Source organism: Morchella sextelata (assembly GCF_020137385.1).
Source record: "Morchella sextelata strain SCLS chromosome Unknown scls_21, whole genome shotgun sequence".
NCBI lineage: Eukaryota > Fungi > Ascomycota > Pezizomycetes > Pezizales > Morchellaceae > Morchella > Morchella sextelata.
The window spans coordinates 1,468,038-1,490,727 of NW_025408636.1; the positions used below are offsets into that span (position 1 = coordinate 1,468,038).

Here is a 22,690-nt window from a genome sequence, read left to right on the forward strand (position 1 = left end):
CTTCAGAATTTCTGTACAACTTTACGGTACGAGATAGTTAGTTAGGGCTCATATGCGTGATAGTCAGGGTCCGGGTTAGGGTCAGTGTTTTTTTTCGCGCCGTAAAATTAATAGAAAAAATCTCAATATTTAATTATATTTCTCGATTTTATCTTTGGAACACGCATGTTTCATGGATCAATTAGTTAATACACTGGGTTACGAGGAGTTGGATTAGTCAGAAAGATTCTATTGAGTTCTATCGGGTTCTGTCGGTCGTAAGTGTATGAGTCACTTTGGATTTGTCATTGCTGGGATTTCCTTGGGTATATTAGGAGGTTTCGCCCTCGTTTCTGTTCTTTTTCTCCTCTTTCTTTTGATATGCAACGTCTTCTGTACCTATGCTGTCTATTACTATATAATATTATTTCCTATTCTTTACACAAGAAGACCACCGTGCCACTGCTTTCCTTGTCCCGTTGACCCTTACCAACGCTAGAGTCCCTCAGAACCCATATTGCAGGCTCCCACATCGATCTCTACTACCCCCTTCGTACCCTGTAGAATACTTGCTACTCATCCCCTTGAGAGCATGGACGAGGTATTGTTGGCCGTGGAGTGGTAGCTACTATGTGTGCTGGTGGGATTTAAGGTGGTCGATGAGCCGGCTGGAGACGAGCAGGAGGAAAAGCTTGACTTGACTTGTGATAGCAGCTGCTTGACTTGTCTCGAGTTGTAAATGCTCGAGTTGCTCGAGCTGAACTCGAGCTTTTTAGTGGCTCTAGATAGGAGTTATAGAAGTCATTCTAGCTCTCTTTGTGTAAACATCTATCATTAGGATTAGGGTTGAGTCCTTCAATATTTTTTAAATCAAATAGCGGAAGGATAATATGGGCATATCTAGTATTATTTTCAGTTGGAAATATTCAGAGTGATAACACTCAAAAGATACAAACTTTTCAACTAGAGCAACAAAAAAAGCTTGAGCCAACTTGACTCGTGAGGATAGCTGCTCGTGGTTGCTGGAGCTTTCCGCTCGAGTCGAGGACTTGAGCTAACTTGTCTCGTAGACCACAATAGTGGGATGGGCATGATATCGCGTGAGAATTGAACAAGAGTCTATTTATCATCTCCGAGAGGAGGTCTCTGCAAGGTATACATTATACCAGCTGTACAGGCTACAGATCTCCTCTTCTTTGTCCCAAGTTAGTAGCTCTGCGCTGGAGATCGGACAGTCCTATGCCGGAAGCACCTGTGGTATTGAAGCTGTAGCATAAGAGTTGGATTTAACTAACTTTACTCAGACAGCGTAAAGAATGAGCTAGTGACAGCCTAGGTTACTTTATAGGGATGCAGACATCAACCTCTCTTTAACAGCAAGGGAAGCTTTCAATCATGGTTCGGTGTACCAGCGGTTAGTTCAGTGTTGGTCAGATGTGGGCGGGGGTTCTGGAATTTTGATAGAGTTGAGTGGATATGCAGATGGAGAATTTGGGGATGTATATATAAAGCAGTGGAGGAAGGTTGATATGAGTAAGGTCGGTGATTGAAAATGAAGCGACAAGTTGTGTGGGTACTATGTACTATGTAATCGGCGACCGCTTGAATCTCAATCACAGATTATCACTCGCACCAAACTGCCCGCGAAAAAAACGTCTGCTCTACTTATGTAGCTTTTCGTTGCTGTAATCACGCGCTCCATAAAGTGTTATATCTGTTAAATATAGAGGAATCTCGGGAGCTACCTAATTCCAATCCATTAAGAGATCGTGATATTGTCATAGACTACGGTCTGTATATAATTAATGAATTAAACAAAACAAAACAAAACAAAAATCCATTAAGAGATCCTTGGACGTGATTACATGGCACGCCATGATGGCCTTATTTTATAGGAGTCAGGACAGCTTGCATCGCCAGCCAATTCCTGGAGATTTCCATCAGTCTGCATTTGATTCTATTTGAATTAATCTCTCGCGCATCTCGATATGCTACGGCGTTATTGTCAAGTAGGTAGCTGGTCGATAGATGTCACGAAGACTTTCGACGACTTTTCGATTTTGTGATGGATGATATTTTTATATTTTATCCTAATGCTTTCTTTTTATAATAATGAAAAACAAAGGAAATTAATGACTGCACTCTGTGGCCTCTTCTTTATTGGCCTCTAGAGAGAGTTCTAAACAAAAGAAGAACGAATTTTCCTAAAAGATAAAGAAAGAATAAAGAAAGAAATAAAAAAAACTTCCCAAAGAAGAAAGAAAAGAAAAAGGAAAGACTGAGGAGTCGTCTTTTACCGACGGGAACCCTGTTCCAGCAGTTATTATCTTTCACCAGCCAAAAGGTTAGTACGCTAATTTAAGGGATACTTGTATATTCGACTACAGTCGCACCTCGCTATCTCGTAATTCGATATCTCGGAGCTCTTGCTGTCTCGTACGGATTTGCGAGACAGGTACTGCCCTTCTCCACCAAAAACTATTTGCTGTCTCGTATATTTGCTATCTCGTAGGGGTTTGGCTCCCAGAAAAAGCTAACGACATAACGAGGTTCGACTGTACATATACGTATATTGGACCAAGTGTCTCGCGGCCTACAGACTCTCTTTGAGGGGCGAGTCATCCTATACCCTGTGCTACCCCGGGCCTATCAATCTAGCACAAACCGGGCTTGCTGCTGAATACACCGAGTCATAACACATGACTTAGCTTAGACCGGGGTCCTGGGCTGAATGGCAGCTCGCGTATGGGAAACCTGTGTTGGAGTGACGGTCATTAGCGTCCAGTGGAGGAAGTATCAAAGGGGGCTCTCTGTGACCGTTGCTGACCTGTACCCGCACCCACTGTCTTTTCCTTTCTTCTTCTTTTCCTTCTCGAGTCATGAATCATCACTGTACTTTTATCAATCAATCAAGTCTTTCATCACGAAACCATCTCAACAACCCGAGGATGGAATGAAGTTTGAATATAGACACTAGCACTAGTATCGTGGACCTCATTTGGGCTTTTGCCTCGTTTAAGGTCAGACCTATCTTCTTAAAATCCGAAGTGGCTCAAGCTTTGAATTAAATCTATCTAACTACCTCCGAGCTGATAATGGTGTGTTAGTACAAGCAAATATTTAGTGGAATGTGAGAAAGAGATAATAGGTATACCTTATAAGTGAATCACTTGATCCCTCTCTAACCCTTATCTAGCTCCTAGCTTTGTTAAATACTGGCCCGCTCGAAAAGAAAATTTGGGGTGACTTTGCTAACAGATCTTGTTGCCTCTCCTATCAAATGATACTCTATGCATGATCCCACAAGCCGTCAGCCACTGACCCCTATCCCCCGGGTATTATGTAGCGAAGGTGGTACCAGTAAGGGTTAGGGTTAAGCCGTGCATAAGCGTCCATAAGCGAGGTTTACAATTTGAGAGGGTTAAAGGGGTCAATGACTTTGAATGTTTGTATGTTGCGTGCATGTATATATATTAATAGAAGACGGGCAATCCAACCATTTACAATCCGTAGTATTCCATTCATTTTCTAAAATGAGACCCGAGACATTGCAACGATGATCGATCTAGATCTGAATCATTGGTTGACCTAGCTCCGCCACGACAGCTGCAGGAGGACAGGTTGCTGCCAGCCCCTAAATCTACCCCCCCGCTCGCTCTGAATACATACTACATACCAAGTAAGTGCAATATCATCACAAGTACATACAAGCAATGTCTGTGCCCTTCACGTTTCCTTCTTCCTGGGTCCCCGACATCCCGAGCCATCCAGGTTCAAAAGTTGCATGCAAGCTTCGATTCATCGACTATATTGAGCGGCAAAGACCTAGCCTTCGCAAGTTCTATAATGACGAATCACTCGACGAACCGGCTGGCCGCGCCGCTAGAATGATCTGTGCCCTGTGTGTCAAAGGATGTAGATTAGAAACGGCGGTACAACTATCGCTTCTTGCGTTATATGACCTGAGGCTGCTGATTGATTGGTACCAGGAAAAACGTAATATATCGCACCTTTGCTCGCCCCCGCCGTTTGATGTATCGCTAACCTTCGCATAGCGGGTCCCGGCATTGGGGGGCCAATGTTTCCTCACATTGACTCTCTCTATATTAGGTTCATTATCGAGAGCGTGTCAGAAATCTACGACGACGCCAGCCTAAAGGGAGTTTCCTCAGTCCAATTTGTTGGCCATTCCCCGGAATATCAGAATGTGACAGGGGGCGAGATAGTTGATCTGCTTAGGGACGTAAACTCAAAGCTTATTGGACCTATTGAGGGCGCGGGTGAGAAGTTAGTAGAAGCAGTGGGACTGGATAGGGGGAGTTCAGGTTTGGTCGATAGGCCACTACTCATACTGGTACTGTGTCGTACGGAAGTAAGTGCCTCCTATGGGATATTGTTCACAGCCCGCAGTGCTCTTCATGGAGCGCTAATATAATCGAGCCATAAAACCAGATCGAAGACGAGGAAGATAAGGCCTTTCATTGGCCGCGTATCAGAAGCGCCCTGCGAGCACAGAAACGAGGTGGTGGTCGGTATCTCTTCTCAACACATCCTGATATATATAGTACAACTGCTACAATTATTGCTATAATACTTAATCATCGAACGTCTTCTGATCAAGAAATAAAAATTCTCAAGTACAGAGGTTACAATAAGTCTTCCAAGTGTGCCCAACTTGGAGGCTAGGAGTCTACGAACATTCAGTGACGAGTCAGAGGAAAGTTGTCAGATTGTCCTCTGTATGTAAATCTCGCCGGCATCTTAGCCTCTCCACGAATCTAACTCCCCAGGTGGGCTAGGAAGGTTTTTATCTCAGCGGCAGAGGTGGGAAGAGGTATGACAAAGCTATTCTCCGGGAAATCATGGACTCATGTACAGCAATACTCTCAGATCCGGTATCTACTTCTCGGATATCTACCGGAGCCTCATTTATTCACGGACATGGATATTCCGGTTCTTGAGGAGTATATCAGAGTCCGTACACACCTAGGCCTGGGATTCGATGAAATGGAGAGAGACAATCCATCTACTGCTGAAACTGTTAGTACCAAAGGGACATCTCCAAACCAAGTAATGTTGTCCGCCATTCGCTGTCGTCGTGAAGTACTGCTATGCGGTGTTGATATAACGTAGTTAACCATAGATACGCAAAAACTGGACATAATGACGCAGATCGAAATCCTAGGACTATTACCATCGAAGGCTATAGAAGAGAAAAATGCCTTATTTGATGCCTTATTTGATTGCGATGTAGGCGCAGTCGTCCAGCCCCCGCCGACTGACCACGAAACCTCTTATCTCCGCCACCTACGTAATGCTTCACCGTTTACCCAGCATGACATGTTCATGTTGGAAACAATATTCGATGATGATACTTCATCAGTTTTACATCGGCCGCAAGAGAACCTTCATCTGCACAGGGTTTGCGAGGTCTCAGTCAACAGGCGGTGGTTCGATGAGAGAGATATCGGGAGTGGTGCTTTTGGCACCGTTAAATTACAGGTTCTTTCTCTAATATTATCTTCATATTCTTGTTCAGGCATTGATTTTATTGATTCAGGTCAGCTCTGACGGACACACACGTGCGGTGAAACGTATTCACAGACCAGATTCCAAAGAGAGGGAGGTGAAGGCTCTGGCCAAGGTTGCCGATGTATGCTCCAGCTCCGACGAGTTTAATAAAACAAGACGGATTCTTATATAATTGTTTGCAATATAGAGGGACGATCTATTTGTGAGATTTCTTGGATGGTACAGGGATAAGCATTCCTGCCTTTACATCACAATGGAATATCTCGAGCACGGAGATCTTAGCATATACCTCAAAACGCATGGCCGCGTTCCTGAAGGGACGATTCTTAACATCATCACACAGGTACTTCATGGGCTTGTAGTTCTACATGAGCGCAATATCTGTCACAGGGATCTAAAGCCCCAGGTAAGCTGACGCTTTCGATCATTCCTACCTACACCCATTAAATCCCACTCCGATTTATCCAAGACGGCTAAGATAAATAAACCTAGAACATCCTTATCGCCTCGCCTCGCCCACTCCGAGTTAAGATTGGGGACTTCGGCACGTCGAAGTATATCAAGGAAACAGAACTCAGAACAAGAGTTGGGACAGTGGAATATACAGCGCCTGAAGTCCTGGGCCTGTGGACGTCAAAAACCAAGAGGAACCGTTTTCCGTACGCCTTGGATATATGGTCAATGGGATGTATCTTTTACGAGATGATTACTTCTAAAAGACCATTCACCTTGGTTCATTTGACCTCCACTGCGATATCAACCTCTATTGTGGAGACTGAGACTGGGCTCGAAACAGGTGTAGAGGTTGGAGAGGAGATGGACATGCAACTCTTTCTGAAGTTTTGTTCAGGTGCTATACCTCTTCCGTTGGAGGAATTCGAATGTCTTGGGGCGAGTAAGGAGGCAGGGTTATTTGTAAAAGCAGTTTTACAAGCAGACCCGTCGATGAGACCTTCAGCCTTGGAATGTCTTGAAGAGGCTAAACGTATGGTTGATATATAAAAGAACTTGTCGGCACCGGAAACCGTAATATGGGAGATCTAGATATTTGAGGTTTCCGGAACTGCGATAACATGGCTGGTATTCAACTCAAGCTCAGAACCGTACATGTAGGAAATATTTGTATTTTTGATCTGTTTTTTATGTAACTTTTCATAAGGATGTAACTTGTATGGCTAGAGTCCCTATATACCTTTACTAAAGCCTGTGCTGGACCTATCTCGCACTCCGTATTTGGCGAGATATACTTTTCTATTAACCGGTGGTAGCAGCAAACATATCCATAGATGATTGAGATAGGGGATAGAATATATTGCTCTCTAATGAGCCCGCAAAAGAATCAGCAAAGTCGTGGGCAAATGCATCGTGGTAAAGGTGTATCGGGAGGGTCGTTTCTCGGTGTATCCCTTAGGCGGTCAGGCCCAATCGCAATGTGTAATTACCGAATCTGATATGGTTAAGGTGCTCTGTTGAACTCTGTTACTGTTCGTTCTATCATTGTGGTGATAGAGCTCTCTAGTCTCTAGCTAGCGTATTGTAATAGACTCGAGGAGATAGTGAACACTGAGAGCGTTTACCAGAGAAAATTAACCATACCAAGTTCGGAACACATTGCGATTAATTCGGCCTGACCGCCTAAGGGATAGTTTCTTGGACGTAAACCAAAATTGGTCAAGGTCCACTACCTCCATAACATTCCGTTCCTATTCAAACACCATGAAAGTCTCAGGATAGAAAAATACACTATAGAAGAGAATAAAATGTTGAACTAGCTATAACTCTGTTCATAAAATATAGCCCATAGACTTGCAGGGCAAGGGCAAGGGACCAGGCGTGCAGCCGGAGAAATTGATAAGGTGTTTTCACATGTTACTATTTCTTACTTTCATAGGTTACGGTGCTCTTTATTTGTTACAGGCTACTGGCCCATTGTTTTGCGATTATTTCTTTAATTTCCTTTGTGTGCATGTGTGAGAGGCGGAGGAAGTGATTAGGAAGTTCTGGGGTAGTGTGATATTGTCATAGACTACGGTCTCATCGCCTGGGTGAATTTAGCGAGTGAGACGTAATGATCGAGTGAGAGATGGTGAGCGAGCGAGGTGCTATGAGCGGGTGATAGCCAGTGAGCGAGTGAGAGCATATGCCGCAACGTCTCCAATTGCAAGGTTCGCGTTGCGGAGTTGAATACGTAATAACCGTAGTTGGAGGCTCCTCCATGGGTGCCCGCGGGTGCCAAGGATTCTACCTCACCCGGCTCGACCCATGGCTTGTTTGCCCTCACAAACACGCCTCTTAGGGGGGTGAATATCCAAAGGTGTTCTATTCCAGTCAAGTTTGTATACTGGGGATTTCGAGATTTATAAATGTCTTTTTGATCAAGAAGTGCAAACCTCCTACCCATTAAACAGCCAGACAAATCCGGCTCAAAATATAGGCCAAATTAAACCCGGCCCGGTCGGTTGAAAAGGAGGCCATATTCAACCCTTACCCGCCGGGTTCTACGCGGATGGAAGGTGGCGTGGGTATAAAAAAGTATATGACATGTCCGGGTAGTTCGATTGTATTACCCCGAACGAAGTGCCACTCCCTCAGCCTAGCTCTGCCTCAGGCTGAGTCGGAATCGGAGTCGGAGTCGGAAATGGTACCCCAGAAGGTCCAGGGCGCCATGCAAACAAATATTCATCTACTCCTGTGGCGCCAACTAATTATTCTAGCTATTGTGCTAGTACGAGACAGGTTCTCGGGAGTGTAGAAAGGATTGATAATATATACGGTGAGCATTGAGCTAAGCTTTAGCCACGGGTTTGTCGCTGGAGAATACCATCTCTCAAGTCGCTTGGCACCCGTACCGGTAATGAGTATATTCTTTCCCTGCTTGTTAGGATTGATATATAGTCCCACGGGAGGTGGCAGAGACTTGCTATCCTCGTGATTACTCTGACATGTTTCTCCATATATACCGCCGTTTATCTCCTGTCGGAGCTCGATTGCGGCTTTGTGTGCTTCCTCTGAAACCTCAACACCGGCCTTGGGGCTCTCTACGGTCGCTGCGGCGAGTTTCCTTGCGGTAGTGATGGACCCTTTGTTGAAGGTGACCGGTTCGCCGACGGTTGGGCGAGTTTCCCAACGATCGATCTTGCCACTAATCCAAAGTTGTACCAACGGCCTTCTGAGTTTCCCCGGCTGCCGGGGGGTTACGTTATAGCGGTAGCCCTACTTATGATCAACAGCTCTACTTTTATTCCGTGGTTAAAATTATACTCCGGATTGCAAAGGTTGAGGGTTGTTTCGTGAACACACTCAGTTCACAAGCCGATATTCCACCAAGAGAAGACTGGTGATTGCCAGTCACGATCGATTGGCTCTAAATTTCGATTAAACACACTTGCTTATAAAACTATGTTCTATTCCCTAAATATTACGTGTCCATAGAAATATGAGCATATTTTTGTTCCGGAGGTCAATCTTCAGACGATAACAATATCTTCACAGGAAAACGTATTTCTTCCCCGGCGAGCGTAGAAGCTAAGTAAGTTTGTAGGTATGATTATTGGGCGTGTTGGTAAAATAGCATATCATTAAGTGCCTTTGGCTTTTCGTTAAATATTAGCTTAATGGCTGTCACAGGCCTGGTGTCACGCACTGATCAGAAGAGGTCGATTCCAACTATGATGGCGGCGCGAATCCCATTACATGAAACACAGTTGCTGCACGATGAAGAACGTAGGTAGCTCAGTGACCGGAATCGGGTACATAGTACCTATGGTATATGGGGTGAAGTGATTATCGGCCGCGGGACTTGGAGCGCGGGGGTCCTACTCCTTACTTGACGCTTGTCATTGAGTGTGTAGCGTATTGACCAAGTGATGTTACCTCCTAATATTATGTAAAGGGGGTGGCCAATAGAGCCCATTGTTCTGTCGCGCTGAGGTGTAGATGTTCACACGGGATCTCCACCTTGGATTCTTTCCGGTGTTTCGGTTATGTAGGTAACCGAATTGCAATATGGTAGCAGCCTAGAGCTGCACATGAATTATATAGCTTTAGCTGATGACCCAGGGCGGTAGCGGGAGTGATCTGCGATGGGGATCGGCACGGTTCTCTAAGTATTCAGGGGCTCTTCCAGTTATTGCAGTGCGATATACGTCGGATTGGCAGTACGAGCCGGTTTGGGGGGGGGGGGGGGGGGAAGCGGTAAGGAGATACCGGGTACGGTTTCAGTCCACCCCTAAGCCGATGGAAACTGAATTGTCGAGGACGGTTCTACCAGTACTTGAACCAAATAATTATACAAGTCGTACAGTGAATTTTGGTTTAGACTGTGCATATATGTGCCATATCAGCTTAGGGTGGCGCTCTCATCTCCACATGTTGACCACAGCCAGAATCATAAAGTGCCCTCGTAACATTCTGCAAGATGCAAGTACATACGTTTATTTACCCAACGTCTCCACCTCATCGCCTAGAGCTCTCGGTCGTGCGGCCTAGTGATGGGCACAAGACGAAAAGTCCCGATATATACTTTGTCCCGAGATACGAGACAAAACAAAACAAAACAGAAAATGTCTAGTCCCGAGACTTTTCGAAACTTGCGAGTGATCGTTTATGATCTCCGTACCAGCTTTAAAATCTAGTTTTGATGGCTTCCCCTAAAAACCCTCGTGCAAAAGAAATATCATTGTGAGGTAAACTGACACGAAGCTCGACTAGTTGACCCTAACCTAAGTGATCTCGAGACTTTGCAGAGTACATGGCTCAAATATTGTTAATTCCGAGACCACCTTCAAAATCCACGAGAAAAGACAAAAGTTGCCCAAGTATCGTCTTGCGTTGTATTGTGCCCATCACCAGTCGTGTCGCCTCGATCGAGTGCTTAATTTTATCCCTTGCACTGATGAGGTTTGTCGGGTACCACTAGCCTAGTGCTAGTGTGACAATTGTTGGAAATTCTTGATTGACTCTGCTAGTACTAAAAAGCAAGATGATTTACTTGCTAAGTGGTGCATGGTCCAGGTCGCGAATTCGACAACTTTCATCCGGCCAAGGGATAGAAATAACACCTGACTGTGGCGGACGGGAATAGGTGGTATGGGCAGTTGTTAATTAGTCAAACGAGGGGATCAGTGTACCAGGGCATGCACGGGTTGCAATATGATCAACACCCGATAGGGCGGACGGCTGGCAAATCAATCTTCGCGAATGGACGAGAGAGCATGGGAGTTTTGAGTGTGTAGCCTCGATAAAGAGCGTGTCAAGCAGTCATGTGGAGCTAGGCTATTATCACGGTAGTGAGAGGTGGCCTTGGAACAAAAGTGCAGTATAGTGTATATATATATATATATGTTCCAAGGTAAAAAAAACATCCTCGAGTCTAGCTGGTTGATTGTCGAGAAGAGTCAATCTCCTGATCCACAGCCACCTGGATCCGGCATGAAGCAAGATATCACTTTACCAGAGGAATCGAAACATCTAGGAGATGAACGAATCATTTTATATAGCCAAGAAAACATTGAAAGGAAGGTATAAAAAGCACCAACATCGATATCATGCAGCAGACCGCCCATACGCATCTAAACAGGGTTTATCATATATAGCCACCGCCGCCACCACCACCACCACCACCACCCCCAACATGCACCATCACACCGCCCCCCCCCCTCTCTCTCCCCACCACATGAGCAGAGCCACTCACCACTCACCACTCACCACTCACCACTCACCACTCACCACTCACCACTCACCACTCACCACCTAGCTCCGACTCCACCCCGCCCCAGTGCCCGCCGTCACATTGCTCACCTCATGAACTTGAAACGCCGGCAGCCACACGCTCAACGCCTTGTTCCACAGATCAAAGGCCGGCTTCCCAGATCGATTCCACCCCCCGCCAAGGTCCGGGCAATGCGCCCCCCCCTCAATCACCATCGCAAATACGCCACCCTTCAACACCTCTCCCGCCGCCGGCACCTCCTCCGTCCTCCTCCGGCCATGGGCCTCGGGGGCCTGGCTGTTGACCGTCGCGGGGCGCCACGGATCGTACTGCCCGTCGACGAAGAACGTGTTGCTGCTCTGCATGGCCCAGCCGCCGTACCGCTCGTTGTTGTCGCTCCCGGGCATGGCGGTGAGGTTGAAGTTGCCCTTGCACCGGTGATCGTAGAGGGCCTCGAGGCCGATGAACCTGTGCGGGTACAGCCCGCCGCCGGTCTCGGGGACGGTGACCGTGTTGGCAAAGTCGGTGCACACCTGGTAGGTCCAGCTGATGGAGTTGCTGTCCAGGAACTGCATGCACTCCTCCGCATTCTCCGCGCAGGTACTGACAGTCTCCCCGCCGCCGCCGCCGCCGCCGCCGCCGCCGGTCGAGTTCGTGACCTGGCGCTTGAACATATTAATATTTATATGAGTAAGGTCCCGCTTCGAGACGGTCGAGCCGGCCGTAAGATCAAGCCGGCGCTTCAGCACTAGGCCGGCGGCCGAGACATACGGCGCGACTGCCTCCGCCTCCGACAGCGCACTGTCGAACACGCCCCCCTCCGCGCCGGCGTCGGCACTCAGCTGCGCCATCAGCCCGCAAAAGTCCGCCAGATCCCCCCGCCCGCCGGTGCCGTTCTGGAACGCATAGTCCTGGTACTCCGTGAGCGGTATGCCCAGCGCCCCGGTCACATAGTCGGTCAGAGGGGCGCTGATACTCGACGGGTCAAAGAACTCCGTCGCCGCCTCGCTCGTGTTGCTCAGGGCCACCAGCCAATCGATGACCGCCGCATCGTCGGCCCTCTCGACCCACGCCGCCATCGCCACCATGTCGTCCGCACACGCCCCATACCCGTGCTCTCTCAGCCCGTTCAGTATCGCTTGATAGTAATATTGGTTCTCCGGCGCTTCGTGCACGACCGCGCTGCTGGCGAGCGCCGCGTACCAGATCTCCGGGTTGCGCTTCCGCGCCCACGCCGCCCTCGCACCCGGGTAGCTCCCGCCCACAAACACCCACGGGACAAGCCCGGGCGAGACGGTGGCGCTCCCCCATGTGAAGGTGCGTGCAAACACGGCAACATCTTCCAGCGCCTGCTCGATGGTGTGGAACTTGTAGTAGGCGTTGAGGTCGTCGGGGAGGACAGTAGCCGGGAGTGCGGGGAGGGAGCGGCCATAGTAGCGGTGCTCCCAGAGTATGAGGAGGCCGGAGTTGGCGCGTGCTTGTGCGGTTTGGTGTGATAGGTTGAGGTAGGGGAGGACGGTGTCCGCATCAACTTCACCAACGTCGAATACTGAGAGATCCGTATGTAAGTATCTGTTATGAGTGGGCCCAGGACAGAAGAGCTGGAAGACATACGCATAATCGGCCCGCCCTCAACCCAGTAACTGTCATCAACCCAATACCTATTCTCGAATATCTCCGTCGTTGTGCCGTTATGATCCACTGGCAACGTGGCAGTGAACGCGGTGATATTGGTATTGCTCACCGTCGAGTTGTCCACAGCATTGGTCTGGGTGCTTTGCGGTCTTCGGAACTGCCGTCGTACCTGTGCTTGCACTGTGAGCGCCAGGAAGAGAAGAGGAAAGAGGTACAACATTCTGTGTATGATGTGATGGTAGAGCGGTGAAGTGGCCATTATGTCGGCGGGGTGAGGGCGAGTATTTATCGTATTTCCATTGCGAGATTGATATTGACCATGCAAGCCAATTTGTCGGGAACACACATACTCTCTGATCCAAGTTCATCCGCAACCACGCTTCCAGCCCTGTATCGTACCACAGCAAAGAACACAGCTGTGAACATATCCGAGCTTACTGTGCCGAAGGTAATCACACTTACATGTGTGGCCTGAGGACACAGATATCTTGGTACCCGTTGGCAAGGGCCCGGGTAAAGCGATCAAGATCTCTAGTTATCGGTGCACGGGTTTGCTTCAGCTCGGGAGAAGATCTAAATCCTGGCTGGATGTAGTTGTTACTATTCGTCGAGGGCTACAACGTGGCCTGGTGTATCGATCTTGCACCTAGAAAGTGCAAGCGGCTGAGAGGAATTTGACTTTAGGTAGCAGCACTGCCCGAGTGGAATATTTCGAGCCAAGTTCAGCTCAAGCGTGAGGAATCTTGCTACTGTCTTGTTGGCAAAGTACCTTAGGGTCCAGTGCCCACGATCACAATCTATTCGAGGAGATACGTTTTTAAGTTCATAGTGGCCATGATCACTAATAATTGAATTGTACTAATCAGAGCATTGCCGGAAACCCCGAGCACACAAGTCAATTGATAATCTTCATTCGATTAAGAGTCATTAACTCCCGTGGGTGACCAGTGGGTGTCAAGCCCCCAATGGTTTGCGTGAAATCCTGCCAATCGATCATTGGCCCTATCCCCAAACGACTTGCCAAGGCTCCTGCTACTAGTAAGGTTAGCCGCCTTCCAAGAATAGCGGCACTTTCAGTTGGGCTAAGCAGGCACTCCCGTCTAATTATATGGGTGCAGTTTATCCCATAAGCTCGATTGTTGAGCCAAAAACTCCCATTGGTCGCAAGTGTGGGTTGAGGCTCTCTGTGGAGTATCATGCCTAAGCGCTTGGCAGTGCCTCGATTTATATCACCACAGTGGAGGGTGGATTTCAATCCATGCCAGGTGAATATTAGAAGTCCGGGCATGGAAACTAATTATTTGAACATTCGGCATCGGCCCTCACGCAAAAGGTTCAACTTTCCGGCAAGATCGAGGGAGAGCCAGCCACATAAAGATGCCATCCAAGCCATGCTGTATACCTTGCACAGCGATGTTGAAGGGGTCCTCAGCTTGGGATCTCTCACCTTTCCCAATTGTCAGATTAGTTGTCAAAAAGAATATCTGCCCGGCCGAGGTTTGCAGCCGGAATGCAGATATGGCGGCACGCTCTACGATTCAATGCTTGGTATCCGTGTGTGTTGATGACGCCGAGGATGGGTCTATCCGTAAGCAAGCGGAATTCAGGGCGACTCCTCTGGTACATTGTGTTTTTCGCACTTTTGGGAGAGTATAAATGGGAATAGTGCGATTCGTACAGCTGAGAAGAGCTGGTATTGTTGTCGGCTGGGTATAAATCCCAAAATAGGGACATGCCCAACAAGAAGACTTCACATAGGCGATAGAGCGTTTCCTGGTATTTCACGGGGAGTGAATCGACTGACATAAACTCCCTATGCTCCCGAGAGGTGGTCTACTTCATAGCGTGACGCGGCCCAAGGAGCCACCTCACGATACAAAATTTGTATTAGAAAGCGGGTAGGGGACACTATTCATAACAGTCTATAGTGATGCTGACTAATAACAGGAGTGCGATCTTTGAAATCATCAGTTTGTTAGAATCCTGTGCTAGAATACTAGTGTACTGACTCAAACATGTGCAATTGATAGATAACCTCTTGGAAGATGTTCAATACACCTACGTTGATATTGATGAATGAAAACGTCATACTTGCAAGTATCTGCGGGGCCGAATGAGTTGCGAAATGCATGTAATCAATCCATGTGACAATAGCCGCTTTCTAATCAGTTTAGTGTTTTATTATATGTTCTTACCACATACATGCACTATGCACTGTAAAAAAAGCTTATTTGCACTTTGGTATCCTGAGGCTGCCATGCCATATATACCCGAGCCACTCTCCGTCGTATTCATAAAGGCACAACACATAGAAATAGAAACATAACCACGTGCAAAATCCCCAGCCAACCAACAAGTGTGCCATTGAATAAACAAGCCTTTTTTTTTGCTAAACGTTACTCAGTCTCGTTGCTACATCTACAAACCCTATAATTTACAGCGTGCCCAGTCGCTTGATATCTCACAGTAAACGTTACCGCTCCATCTGGAAGGTGGTTCCGCACCCCCGAGGGCGAAGGGATTTGTTGCTGTCAGCCACTAACGATCCACTTCGTTACTACATATCACCGTTCACATTTTCATTCACTGCGGGCACACTCGCTGCATTTTAACCCCGGCGATATCACGATCCGCGTATGGCTATGTATGATATTGCGATCTGGGTATAGCTAGGTACCGCCAATTCTCGATAGAAGAGCCCGGGTTCAAAAATCAAATTTAAGTCATCTGATTGGTTGTTCTGCGCTTTGCCACAACTTATCGCTCTCTACTTTTGCATTAAACCCGGGCTCTTATTTCGAGACTTAGCGGTATGTACATACTCTAAAGAAACTGGTACAGATTCTGGTAGAATTAATGCGAAAGTGGGTTTTCCGTGACCCGATAGTCCCATTGGCCCTCAAAGGAATTTTTGCAGTGAGCACGGGCCAAGAAACACACCCTTTTAGTTCTGACTTTCGCAATAATTCTACCGGATACTGTAAACAAATAAACAGTTCAAGATCAACGCAAACTCGGTGTTTTGCTCCTGTCTATTGTAGACCACATGGGATGTGGGATCTGCACGCCAAGCCCCCGGCGATGATGACAACCAGTGTGCAGCCCGCTGTGCACGCAATCACGATATTTAAAAACAGTTATGGGACGATCCTAGAAATAGGAAGGTCGCTTTGAATCTTGATCATGTAGAGTAGAGGGTCACGGCCGCGGCGTCAGCTGTTTTCAACTTTTTGTTATCATATCTAACCTTTGTGGTAGTACCTAGTAGATGCTGATACACTGCCAAGTCCGGATCCTGGAAACCGCCAGTGGGGTTAGGGTGCCATACCTCATTGCAATCTAACGGAAACAAGATAGAGAAGGTGTGTTTAGCTGCCAATGTTCCTGCAATGTCCCATGGTTTCCTGAAACACATCGTCAACCTCAAATAAAGAACATCAATAGGTGAATTACAATATTCTATTGAAATCAGGTTAGAGTCGTAGTGATTGAGGGCCATGAAAATGGTGGTAGACATGTTGGTTACTTTGGGTGTGAATCTAGTGGTGGTGAGCGTCATTTGAAACTCACAAGCAGGCTATTATTGGGGTTCTAATAGGATGACAAATAGCATACAAAGCGGTTGCTACCAACAGAAAGCATCTCACATATTGTGCCAAGATGGCCGAATAACGTGATATTCATTGCAACAGGACGCGCGGCCTAAGTCTTCTACCTACATCGCTATTGGCTGGTGGGCCGAAACATGCTCAGAATCTGGTGCTCTGCATATTGTACAAACCCGGGGCTTGCTTGCCATATAGGGTAGTGATACAGTTGAGATTTCAACAAGAAACTCCCACAAACAGTAACTTTTGGCCCAAATTTGCCAAGGCTGCAGAGCACCAGATTCTGAGCATGTTTCGGCCCACCAGGCGATAGCCGAGCTTATGTAAGCAATCCCGGCGCCCTTATACAGGAGCTGCGTTGCGATTAGCAACGCCCTGAAGCTCAATTCTTATCATAGTGAAGTCACGGTTCATAGGTACTCCTACTCTGCAAGAGCTCGAAGTCGGGCCCTCCAGCTGCTGCGCAGCTTTTGAATCCTCCTTTCCCGCACCCGTACCCTCCTTTAGCTTCAATTTCGCCGTAACTCCTGCAAAGTAAACGTCTTCCTTTCCTTAATTTCGAAAGGCAATCGACGAAATTAGAAATGTCAAGACAGTAAAATTCTTTATTTGACATAGCGAAATCTAATAAGTATATAGATATACCGATATGCAATGTGTTATTTAAAGGTTTTGATTGGCCAGGTTTGGGGGTTTTCTTTTTCTCTATCAAATATGTTTGTCAGTAAGTAGATATTCTATCAAATATGTTGGAGTTAGTAGATATTCTATCAAATATGTTTGAGTCAGCCAGTAGATATTGGTTCCAACATACCTTGAGTCAACCAAATAGTATATCAGATATGTGCACAGGGCATCTTGGGGTTTCAGTGATCTTAAGCATTGGTAAACTGGTATTGTTTAAGCCATAACAGTTCCTACTCCGGCCAAAGGCCGGAAAATGCTTGTATATATATGCTTTGTTAGGTTATATTCTTCATGTGAAGTCGTCTAGATATCTCCCGAATTGGGAATGGATAATGGTCGAGCTTCTAGAGTATATTTAAGTTTGAGCTACTCAGCACGATGATGACAAGGATAACTAAGCAAATGCTGAGCGACTCTGCCCGCTTAACCTCGAAGTAAACTTCAGGGCATACATGTAGCTATCCCCATGTGGTATACGTGATTCCTGATGGAATACCTACGGTAGAGAAACTCTTGTCCTTTCCTTTCATGCAACGAACCCGTCATACAGCGGATATGCCATGTAGCGGACCTCTTCGATAGATTATTCGATCCCTTTATCTCCTTTGTCCGCATTTTCGATTTAGTCTCATGTCTTCGTCCTGTTCAGCTTAACTATTAGCAGCGTACTTTCAATCAAGCAATATCATTACTATCAATTCCTACACCGTATTTAGGTTTATTAGCTGAAATTTCAAATGCATTCATATGAGGAAGAAAAGTTTGCAGAAGATAAAGAATGCTTTGGAGGAAAGTACCCTCGGGGCCTTTGGAAATCCGAGAGCTGCGCGTACACCAACATAACCCTCGTGGGTGGGGGGGATCTTTCGAAGCTGGCGGTCGCCATGTCCTTGGGCTATTCCTGGGTAAGGGCCGTCTATCCATGGACCACTGGCAATGCCGACTTTCATATAGATCATGGTACCCTTGTATTGTAGGATTTGGGGAGTAATGGATCACATCAGCTATATTTAAGTCGGCATCTCCAGCAGATAGGGCTTACACATTGCTAGGCACACGTACTCTCATTGACATTCTATGGTACCAAAATGCTTGGGGCGATGCGGTTCACTCTATCCGCGCCGGCTCGGCATAGTATCCCATTGAAGGGATTTGTTGAACGTCGATCTCTACTCCCTCTCACCCGCGGCCGGTACCTACAGAGAAACCTATCATAATTCCACCCTCTCGAAATTCTATCCCTACCAAACTTCCAGAGTTCGGAGGGAATGGGACCAGTGTTTTTCTAACAAATACCTCTCTATAAATTTCATTCCTACGATATTTCCAGCAATATGTGATGTTTGGCCACGGTGGGGGTGGAATTATGGTAGGTTTTGCTGTATATCCCAATTTTCAGTTTTTACACCAGAGGTAAAACACCGCTACCACTCCAATTCTTACAATCTTTCTTCATCTACTACACGTATTTAACTTGTATCTCGGTTGCATCGTCCCGTCTTATTTGCTCTTTGGGCCTCCAGATATATGGTGCGGCGGATCTTAAAAGTGACATCAAATTCTATCGCTAATAACTTTGTAATAAGACAAGGTATCAAAACTGTCTGATAGAAGTGTAGGGCATATGATAGAAGTGTAGGGCATATGATAGAAGTGTAGGTCATCGTATGACCTACATTTATACCAGACAGAGATTTCATATCTTGTCTTGTTAAAAAGTTGTTACAGATTGAATTTGCGTGTTTTTGTATGTAAAAAGTGCGAAGGCTTGGTGAAGTGGAACATTATAATACCCATTTATACTCTACATTACAGACTTGCGGCGGAGATGTAATTTCCAGCCATAAAGTGGCTGGAATATAGTGCTCTAATTGGTTGAAAAGCATCCGGGGTGGCCAAGATTGTTCCAGGAGAATTATCGACATGTCACCTTTAAGCCCGCCGCACCAGAGCTTACTATGAGAAATTTGAAAATTGACAGTCCATTGAGTTTAAAAGTGGCACCGGAACTACAGTTTTCGGCAAGGCTAGCTATAGGCTATTATATGGTCTGGTGATGGGCACGAGACGAGACGAGACGAGACTTGGGGAAGTCTCGTCTCGTGTTGTATTTTTTGGTCTAGGTCTTGAAAATCTTGAGAAAATAGTCTAGTCCCGTCAAAGTCTCGAGATTTTTGGTCATGTGACCTTGTTGCGGGAAAATCTCAACAATCATGATAGTTAATACAAACTAAAAGTTCATTTTATTTTTTGCAACTCGATGAAAAGCTCAAGGTTTCTTGGAACTATGGCTGGGGAGCATATTTAGGTGTGGAAATAAAGTCTAAAAAGTCTCGAGACTTAGTCTAGAGACAACTTGTCTCGTGCCCATCACTATATGGACCTACCAAGGGTTAGATACATAGGTAACAGACGAGCAATACTGGAATTTCTGGGAATGCAATCGATGGACTGCAAAACAAGTTAGAGTATGAGAGAATAACAGAGGGGAAAGAGCGATTTATGCAGGCTCCCAGGTGCTCAGACAATCGTCAACATACATGAAGTTTCCCAACCCATTTAGCACTGCTTCATCTCGAGTCCGTAGATTCGTTAACCATAAACTAGGGTACGCTAGACGGAATCATGTAAGTTCCTTGATGCCCGCATACATATCATATATCCTACTCGTACAGTGGTTCACCGTCAGTCGGTAAATACCCACTACTCCCGAGCGCCAAGGTTGCTTAGCTAATCATAATCATTAATAGCTATACTAATTTTCGGCGCAATTGATTTTGGCTACCACACTTCCAACCGCTGTTCGTGAAGAGACTATACTCGTCGAGTAACGGTGAAAGACTGTACCTTGTACGGCTCGTTTGCGCATACACCGTCTCCCGCGCCATCTTATAGGTGATTGCTCTTCCAAGCACTTCTCGCCTGTTGTACGTAATAGAAGATACGAAAGGACCATTATTTGACAATAGCTAACTGACACAGCGTCCTAGCACCTAAACCAGTAGGTTTTGGGTGATACTCGGCCAGCAACTGTAGATATTCAATAACTCCACAACCGCAACACATGGTGTTCATTGAGCTTTGTCGCAGTGCTATTTCCACTCCCTCTATCATGCTACAATAATGGATCCCAGATATGCGTCATGCATGAATCAACAATGGGCCCCAGGCCCGCGGTCCCAAGCCTTGGAGGAAATATTTCAGGCAGCCCGCCCATCAGTTCAGGCAGGCCATCTCCATGACACTTCCATGTGTAGAGGGAATATGTGGGTGCCTATATTAATCAAAATTGACTTGCATAAATGAAGATTCAAGCCTTATTTCAGATCGTGATAGTTTTTCAGAAACGATGAGCATTCAGGCCTCCCAAACTAACTCGTAATCCCAATGACGTGATCCACCGTCTGGAACCTCACTGAACGAAGCCGAGTTTGCTCCTCATCTCCATCTCCAATGATGTGATCCACTCTTTAGAACCCCATTGAAGGTCCCCGAGCTTGTTCGAAAGATAAATACGGGCTCACCTCCCTCATTCTTATTGCTCCTCACACTTTCAGAGAACTTACTCCATCTCCCAAACTTTTACACACACACACATCTATCACCAAAATCGTCCTCACTACACACCAGAAGCAATGGCCAAGTTCCAACTTGAATCGAAAGTCCGCTATCACATGGGCCAGGGTAGCTCCCCAACTGTATATATACCCCGCTTTCCACTACTAATACTCCTCTGCTAGATGAAACCCGCCATACCGGTATCATCAAAAGCATCGCTCAGGAGCACCCCGTGAGATACAAAGTACGTGTCCCTTCTCAGTTTTCTTTGATACTTCGATATTCTGACTCGAAAATCCAGGTCCGGCCTGAAGGGGGTTCGCAATCCGATGAGGTGCTCGTGAACGAGGCAAATATCGATGGGGTTTGTCAGTAGACCTTTGTCATTGAGGTTCAACCTGCGGTTTAGGGGACAAGGCAGTCATGTATTGAACGGAGAGAATGCAATTGGAGTATATCAATACGTTGAAGCATCTTATGAATGTGAAAGATATCACGTGACAAAATTAGTAGAGGCTTGGGTGCGATACGGACATAAGGTGTGGTATGTAAAAGCCAACAGAAAGATTTGGTGAATTAAGAGGAATGACCGAAGGCTAGAATCGGTTTAGGACGGTGGTTACCCCAAGCTACTGTGTCAAGTCGTCGTACCAACAGGTGTAATAACCGCATATGATAGATACATGCAGTTCCATGATATTATAACTTTGAAGACCAGGTAGGACTGGGGCTAGCATAATAAGTGAAACCCTTAATCTGCTACCACATCCCCGCCATCAAACCCGCAGCGCACCCACCCCAACCCCGGAAGAAAAGCGAATAAGAGCCCCCTTCGCACGTTTTCACGATATGGGGCGTTAGGTGGCTAACCATGCAAATTGTAGAAGTTAACTGCAAATTTTCGGCTGGCAGTGCAAGGTGAACCCACTTGTCACGTAAAATCTCTCTAAAAGGGAGTGGAGTATACTCCTTTTCGTTAAAGTTCTGTCTATCACGACTCTCAATACAGAAGCAAGAAACATCAATCGCAAGAGAAAGAATGCAACCAGTCCCAAGCTCAGCGGCCCCAGCCCACCACACCACCCTACCACACCCTCCCCCGGGGGGGGGGGGGGGGGGGGAGGAGGAGCAGTCGATGGATTAGAAGTAAAATGATGAGAGAAATAGAAAATCAATAAAGGGAAAACATATCGGAGATATCACAACGACTATCAGCAAAAGCATGGAGATGACGGAGCCAAGGAGCACATGGAGGAATTTCATCTCCACGGAGCGAGCATACCCAAGTATGTATGGAAGCCTCTCCTCCACTCCACGAAGGACATGCACCTTTTGCCAGGTCACCGATCACGTGAGAACCTTGACACCCTCTTCCGCTGGCAAAGTGACTTCACATTAACGATTGGACACTTCAGGGGGCAAGCGGTACGTACCTCGCGCCGGGCAATGTGCCCGGAGGAGACCGTCTCTACCCTTCGATTCGTCTACTTCCACCTCACGGTCGCATAGACCTCCGCCTCCACCTTGCGTCCACGACCAACTCCACCGCGAGTCTTTCGATCAACCTTCGATCGCAATCACCGGCATAAACTAACCTCCTTCGTCCCTCTCCCTCCCTCCCCGATACCATCGCAAGCAAGGGCAAACGAGCGCATCATGGTGTATCACTCGATACGCGTCACCTCGTCCCGTCTCCGCCTGCACCGCCTGGACCGCCACTACCACCTTCAACACCATAAGGAGCCCGTGTAGCTACTCCAAAAAAGGCCCACCTGCCCCTCCTCCTCCACCTCGTACCGACCTCCTCCACCTGAAGCTCAACTAAAGCTCAACTTCCACCTCTAGATCTAGCGCGGCCCTACCTCTCCCTCACCTCCACTATGATATCCACCCGTACCCCGAGCTCATATGCACCTCATCCCCCCCCCCTTGCGGTCTCCTCTACGTCCACCGACACCGTGCCCTCGTCTCCATCGTAAGA

At 46.9% G+C, this 22,690-nt stretch overlaps 3 protein-coding genes across 3 annotated transcripts; 2 read left to right on the plus strand and 1 right to left on the minus strand.

Annotated features, from left to right (window-relative positions):
• Positions 1-3,692: 3,692 nt before the first annotated feature.
• On the plus strand, positions 3,693-6,513 carry H6S33_006940 (uncharacterized protein; the record flags this gene model as incomplete). The annotated part of the gene is made up of 8 exons (XM_044838306.1): positions 3,693-3,975; positions 4,035-4,351; positions 4,432-4,511; positions 4,770-5,019; positions 5,113-5,481; positions 5,540-5,632; positions 5,699-5,917; positions 6,004-6,513. 8 exons carry the CDS (start codon positions 3,693-3,695, stop codon positions 6,511-6,513), a joined length of 2,121 nt encoding a protein of 706 aa, XP_044689758.1.
• A 4,749-nt stretch (positions 6,514-11,262) lies between these two features.
• H6S33_006941 (uncharacterized protein) lies at positions 11,263-13,115 on the minus strand (the record flags this gene model as incomplete). The annotated part of the gene is made up of 2 exons (XM_044838308.1): positions 11,263-12,770; positions 12,836-13,115. 2 exons carry the CDS (start codon positions 13,113-13,115, stop codon positions 11,263-11,265), a joined length of 1,788 nt encoding a protein of 595 aa, XP_044689759.1.
• A 7,671-nt stretch (positions 13,116-20,786) lies between these two features.
• Positions 20,787-21,085, plus strand: H6S33_006942 (uncharacterized protein; the record flags this gene model as incomplete). The annotated part of the gene is made up of 3 exons (XM_044838309.1): positions 20,787-20,835; positions 20,892-20,953; positions 21,011-21,085. The coding sequence occupies 3 exons, from the start codon at positions 20,787-20,789 to the stop codon at positions 21,083-21,085; spliced, it is 186 nt and encodes a 61-aa protein (XP_044689760.1).
• Positions 21,086-22,690: the final 1,605 nt, after the last annotated feature.